This window comes from Agrilus planipennis, unplaced genomic scaffold (assembly GCF_000699045.2).
Source record: "Agrilus planipennis isolate EAB-ADULT unplaced genomic scaffold, Apla_2.0 scaffold345, whole genome shotgun sequence".
Classification (NCBI taxonomy): domain Eukaryota; kingdom Metazoa; phylum Arthropoda; class Insecta; order Coleoptera; family Buprestidae; genus Agrilus; species Agrilus planipennis.
This window is the reverse complement of record NW_020439046.1, coordinates 175,612-182,902: the sequence shown is the minus strand read 5'-3', so window position 1 is coordinate 182,902 and position 7,291 is coordinate 175,612. Positions and strand designations below refer to the sequence as shown.

The 7,291-nt window shown below is 29.5% G+C and overlaps 1 protein-coding gene across 3 annotated transcripts in view; it reads right to left on the bottom strand.

Annotated features, from left to right (window-relative positions):
* LOC108742601 overlaps nucleotides 1-7,291 on the bottom strand; it is a 40,357-nt gene that overhangs the window by 6,475 nt on the left and 26,591 nt on the right. For 2 of the 3 annotated variants that reach the window (XM_025976883.1, XM_025976886.1), the window contains one exon: nucleotides 1,749-2,410. The exons of the other annotated variant lie outside the window; for it this stretch is intronic. In XM_025976883.1, coding sequence (XP_025832668.1) covers nucleotides 1,955-2,410 — 456 coding nt within the window. In that variant the 3' untranslated portion in view covers nucleotides 1,749-1,954. Of the gene's footprint in view, nucleotides 1-1,748; nucleotides 2,411-7,291 lie in introns of those variants that run through there. 3 annotated transcript variants of the gene reach the window in all.

Genomic DNA, 7,291 nt, shown 5'->3' with positions numbered 1-7,291 from the left:
TTCAAGTTACTTATTATAAAAGTTTGAAATTTCTGGTAGCTTTTTTTCTGTTAATAAAAATAAATTTAATCTGTTCGGTTAACGAATCTCCATAAAATGACGTGTAAAATTACAATTTTTTAAAATTTCAATAACTTTTTAACGGTTTAGTGAATCGATTTGTAATTTTTACAGGAGTTTTAGAATTGAATGAGGAACATTCTTCCAAATTTTTATTTGTCTCATAGCATTTTGACATACCTCCCAAACATCCTGAACTAAAATGTTGCGAAACTTTCACGATAGACTTGATTATTATCAGGACGTGAATGATCAGCAATTTGAACATTTAATTAAATAATTTGTTATTCTATTGTTTAATAAATTGCCAAAAACAAACCCCTCAATTTTAAATGTGTTTGTTCCAACCTACGCGCCTCATTCATAAATTTATCGATAATTGCTGACTTTAATAATAGGTGCTTCCAATTGAAAAAATAAAGTCGGTAGTACCTAGTCGCTTATTTTTGGACCAAAAAACAAACCCCCGAATTTTAAATGAATTTATTCCAACCTACACTTCCGGACTGTATAATAATTACTACAATAAATGTTGCAACTTCGAATGTATCATCGATTTCGGGTAGGTTTAAAAAACCCCGTGTGCATTTTGGATTTTGTTCAAGGATCAATAATTTACATTATGTAAATAAACAGGATTATCTCTTTTATGTAATACCCACACAACACAATTAACGAAAATATAAATTGGGAAATATATAAATAATACGCAAATAAGTATAAAAATCGAACAAATGAACGAATATTAACCAAAATAAAAAGCTTTGTTATAAAGCAGCTCTCCTAGCATGTCTACATACCTGTTTGAGAAGATTCAAAGAATTGAAGAATCATGAAATCCATAAATTATTCCATGAGTTATTGTAGTATAGTACTTACTTATACGATCAGTATAACATTTAGCTAGAAATCGGGAGCTAGATGCTATAATCACAATTTTGATAAAATAAAATTTTAACACAAAAAATTCAGTTTTTAGATAGAATATGAACATTTATTGCGTTTATATTTACCTATTTGTCTATCAAAAATATACAATAAAAAATATTTTTTAATTAGGAATCGTTTAATTTTTATAGATCAACTAAATAAATCCTATAAATATGGCATTAAATATTGGGGTGTACCGCTNATCATCCCTATGTACAGGTGTTATGTCATCTTTTGCCGATAAAGAAGAATGTAGTTATGCGAAATATTGAGCTGTTAAATATTATTCTTCGTAAATATTTCAATCAAGAAGAAATATCTTTTGAATGTAACAAAAAGATTACTTTAATCAAAATTAATTACCCCAATTTGTTTCTAATCGGAGATTAAAAGGAAAACATTATTATTATAATAATTATTATAAATTACGTGTTAAATATGGTTTGGTAACTATAAATTTCAATTCAAAATCGTTTTCTATACCTTATGCTAAATTACTTACTTATTTACACATTGAAGATCGCGATGTGACTTTATATCAACAACTACTTTTTTATACAATCACGTGTTGCTGTTGTCTTTGTTACCTCGCACGAAATATCTTTCAAGATTAAAAGGGCATTTCGACATGGGTTACAATACGCAAGTCAAGTCGTCAAGCTTCAAATACGATATGCTTTAGTAAATTTAATAATTTTATTCGATATCTTTATTTTACTGTACTTTAAATGTTAAACAATTATTGTATGTAATGGCTAACACAGACTTATTAATATGAAAGTCTTTAAGAGGTAAATTAGATAAATTGTACATAAAATCCTACACAAGAAAATTTTTTATCGATAACAGAAATCGTTAAAAATTTACTTAGGTATACAAATTTTCTTGCTCCTAACTCAAGAACTAGCTTTTGAGATTAGTAGACCATCAACAATCCATTACCTCATTTTTTTTAATTATTATTTCACTTCAACAAGTTTGCATCACTTTCTGTATTGTGACTGTTTGTCGTCAAATCAAGAATAGAAATTTCACTTTCCAAAAACGGTATAACACCAATATCTGAATTAATCAAATCAGGCCGATATATTTGCGAGTCACAACATCGATTTTCAAGATTTTTCAATTCAGCCATTGTAAAACAGCATCCGTTTTCTGGACGAGCAACTTGATCTTCCGCTAAATCGTTCAAAAAATCCAAAATTTCAAAGTCGCTTTTAAAAATTTCTGAATAGATTTGAGTCAGCGAACTCAGTTCCATGTTATTAAATAAATTTGATATCGAAGAAGAGCCTAAAGGATTGTCTGCCATTGTAGAGTAAACGTCGTTTTTCGGGAATAAAACATTTCTGCTAGGGACGTTTTGGGTGTTGGATCGTATTTGGAAATTCGGGATAGGGAAACTGGGAGGATTTTGTACCTACATAAAAAGAGATACCTTAAGCATTCTTTGGATTTTGCTGACTTCTCAGTCCTTTCTAATGAAAACTGTACGCCAATTTATAATTAAGAAAAAAAAGGAAAACAGTAAATAAAAAAAAAAAAATTTGGAAAAGAATCAGATAGATTTTGGAAATCACTTTGTTAAATCTACCCCTAAAGTAAATAACATAAATTTAAAATAAGCCGAGGTATAATTTAGTTGAAGTTGTGTAACTTCCTAGAAATGCCTTAAATAAAGTAAATAAATAAAATAGTGAAAAATTTCAAGTGTTTAATTTCAGTTATTGTAAGAAATGAACCATTTTTTGCGCTGTGCTAATGTAATATTCTGTTTTTAGTTTATCGCTTCAGAAAGTTGAATCTTATTTTTTTTGTGGGGGGGAACTAAACAGTTAAACAATGATTGCATATTTATATTATTTAATTCAACGATTTATCACTTCGATTTACACAGGTTTGACCACAAAAAGATCGTTTAAATTCTATGACCATTTTCATCGTATTTGTCGATCAAAACTGTTTGTAAGTAATAACTTTGTTATTATACTATTTATGTATCGTAATATATAAGGTGACGAAACTGCTTGTAAATCATCGCAAAATTTCGAAAATATATTTATAACGATAGTGGTTTTTATTACAAGCAACCCGTCCCTGATTTACCATCTTCCAATAATAGATAATTACGTCTATTATAATACATCATTATTAGATATATACTGAAATATAATCATTCATTTAACTCTATAGATTTTGTACAATATTATCTGGTGTTGTCAGTAACTACATCTAATTTACAATCACAATTATAATTATTTATTTTTAACATTTGATATTGTGGACCACATTCAACTAGCGACATACAAATATTGTTACGATTTTCACTTCACGAATAGATATCAAACCGTAAATTATGTATTTATTGGTCTGTTAAGTCGACCGAATCAACTATTCGGTAGAACTGAGAAAAAAATCGATACTAATCGACGGTATTGGCCGATATATTGGCGATGGTATTGATAGATGCAAGTATCGAGAGATCATGTTTGCATACGACGATATTTTTAATGTTTAATAATTAGGCGATATTCTCATTAAAATATGGATAACGGATAGTGTGCTATTCCGCGCGTACTTGTCTAATCGGTCTTTTAATTTATGTAATTTTTAATCCAGATGTTGCTTTCTAAGTGAAATTACAACAAGGTTAATATCATCTTGTAATTGAAGTATTTACTAAGAAAAAGTATTTTTCGAATTTTCAATAAAAATTTTTAGTTTCTAGAATACTTATTGCCTATTCGTATTGGTAACTGATAAGACCAGTCTTAGTTATTTTAGGAAAATCCAATATTTGGGTTGATGATAGTATTTTAAAATATATCAATAGTTTCAACAGTCTATGCGCTTTATCGTTTCTTCGTATAATCATACCATCAAGAATTTCAGCAACGATTTTTTCATTTTACACTAATATAAAATAATCAAATATTAACGAAGTAATTCTAATTGACAGCAAGCTTAAAATAAGGCCGTAGTAACATCCTAATATCTAACGCGTTTTCATCGACAACAGCTAGGTATTCGTCTAGTCAATCGAGGAAAAAATCTTAACGGAGTTATGAATTCAAAAAAAAATCATGAATTTTCCAGCATTTCTCGATTTTTTTTTAATTCAAAATATATTTTTTCTCAGTAAATATCAACAATTGCACGCTGATATTCACAGTCTTAATTTCACTCAAAAAGAAGCCTCTGAAGTAAAAATGGCTCAAATTAATTCAAAGCCCGATTTGCCTTTTTGTTATCCGGCTAATGCCTTTAATCGTTATAGGATCTACTTCTCCTTCAACTTATAAATTCATTAATACGTTTATCATTTATGTATTACTTTATTTTCAATTTAAGTGAATAAAGTAAATAAATTTAAAATAGCAAGTCTAAAGCTTTTTAAATTCTCATATTGTGACCTAATGCATCAACCGCTACCGGTAATCATCGCGAACAAAATGAGTAAAATTTAAAATAACATAATAAAACCGATATTCCGCATATACGCGTGGCGAAAATAACTATAATAATTATAATAGGATCCCATGTGAAACATACAAAACCTGTAATAAGACATTATAATGTTTTACAAACACTTTACGGGAAGCGTCACTACAACACATTATTTATTCATTTATTATGCACTATATTGTTTCATATCTACACATTCGCAATATTATACAATAAATAAAATGGATATTTATCATATACAATATATACGTATATATGTATGTACGTAGATATTTAGTTAAAACGACAAATTTACATATTTCCTAAAGGAAGAACCAGGAAGCTCTAGCTTAATTATTTATTAATTAATTTTGATGTTCAATTTGTTAAGGCACGTGTCTAATTTAATTTTAACATTTAAACATGCAGGATCTTTCAAGTCAGGACAACTATACGATTACGATACCATTTTTGATCAGGTACCTACCTTTTATATTTGATTACCAGTGGCGCACACAAGGGTTAGACCAACGGGAGTAACATACCTCGCACCTCATCTAAACCAAACCCTGGAGATACCAAGTCATCCGAGCAAAATTGTAAAACACACTTTAACATTAGGTGTCTTGGCAAAGGTCTAGATGATGGCACCCACCCCCGAAGGGGGTGGGGATGGGGGTATCGAAAGAGGAGATCTCCCCCACCACTGTACCATAAAAAGTTCGTGGCGGTCTCATCCCCATAAAAAGTTATAGGGGTTCAAAGTTAATAAATATGCAAATTTTTACACATTTCTAGGCATGTAAATATTTATATAGTCATTCTTAAACAATATTCAAAGGTAAAACTAATGAAAAAATACATAAAAATATTGAGAAAGTTATCTAAAACATTATTTAAATATCTTTATCAATAGGGTAGGTTAGGTTAGGTTAGGTTAGGTTATCGGGTTTTGTTCAAGTGACCACCCTCTTTCGATCCCCCACCTCCACCCGCTTGAAAATAATTTTTTTATTGAATTTTATTTAAATTATAGTGTATGAAAATTGTCAAAATGATCAACTTTTTATGGTATAGTGGTGGATGAGACCTCCTCTTTCGATCCCACCCATCCATCATCTAGACATTTACCGGTATCTTATAATCTGTGTCGCTAGGGTGCCGATAATACGGACTGCAGCCATATAATCGCTCGATAATTTATTCGTTGATTGTTTTTGCTCAAAGTAGTTAGGTCGGGGAATTCCCGCAGTAGCGTAAATCAATATGGCAGATAAATGAACTTCCATATTTGTAAATGTAACAAATGTTTGACAGATTATAAATCCAATTTTTCGGTGATATAAATAACGACTCATTCAGTAATTCGGATTTTTCGATTAGTACTGTTCACTGAATTTAAATCGATTAAATTTTGTAAATGCCAATAAACATGTCAAGAAATGCCTAATTATGAAGAGGGAAAACCGTAAAATAACTTTCTATGGTCTTTTTGATAAAATATTCCCATTAAAAAATTTCAGTGTGCGCCCCTGATAACTGACAGTTTTATTTAAAAACAACTATGAAACGCAGACATTTGAAAATTTTCTTCACGAATAGATATCAAACCGTAAATTATGTATTTATTGGTCTGTTAAGTCGACCGAATCAACTATTCGGTAGAACTGAGAAAAAAATCGATACTAATCGACGGTATTGGCCGATATATTGGCGATGGTATTGATAGATGCAAGTATCGAGAGATCATGTTTGCATACGACGATATTTTTAATGTTTAATAATTAGGCGATATTCTCATTAAAATATGGATAACGGATAGTGTGCTATTCCGCGCGTACTTGTCTAATCGGTCTTTTAATTTATGTAATTTTTAATCCAGATGTTGCTTTCTAAGTGAAATTACAACAAGGTTAATATCATCTTGTAATTGAAGTATTTACTAAGAAAAAGTATTTTTCGAATTTTCAATAAAAATTTTTAGTTTCTAGAATACTTATTGCCTATTCGTATTGGTAACTGATAAGACCAGTCTTAGTTATTTTAGGAAAATCCAATATTTGGGTTGATGATAGTATTTTAAAATATATCAATAGTTTCAACAGTCTATGCGCTTTATCGTTTCTTCGTATAATCATACCATCAAGAATTTCAGCAACGATTTTTTCATTTTACACTAATATAAAATAATCAAATATTAACGAAGTAATTCTAATTGACAGCAAGCTTAAAATAAGGCCGTAGTAACATCCTAATATCTAACGCGTTTTCATCGACAACAGCTAGGTATTCGTCTAGTCAATCGAGGAAAAAATCTTAACGGAGTTATGAATTCAAAAAAAAATCATGAATTTTCCAGCATTTCTCGATTTTTTTTTAATTCAAAATATATTTTTTCTCAGTAAATATCAACAATTGCACGCTGATATTCACAGTCTTAATTTCACTCAAAAAGAAGCCTCTGAAGTAAAAATGGCTCAAATTAATTCAAAGCCCGATTTGCCTTTTTGTTATCCGGCTAATGCCTTTAATCGTTATAGGATCTACTTCTCCTTCAACTTATAAATTCATTAATACGTTTATCATTTATGTATTACTTTATTTTCAATTTAAGTGAATAAAGTAAATAAATTTAAAATAGCAAGTCTAAAGCTTTTTAAATTCTCATATTGTGACCTAATGCATCAACCGCTACCGGTAATCATCGCGAACAAAATGAGTAAAATTTAAAATAACATAATAAAACCGATATTCCGCATATACGCGTGGCGAAAATAACTATAATAATTATAATAGGATCCCATGTGAAACATACAAAACCTGTAATAAGACATTATAATGTTTTACAAACACTTTA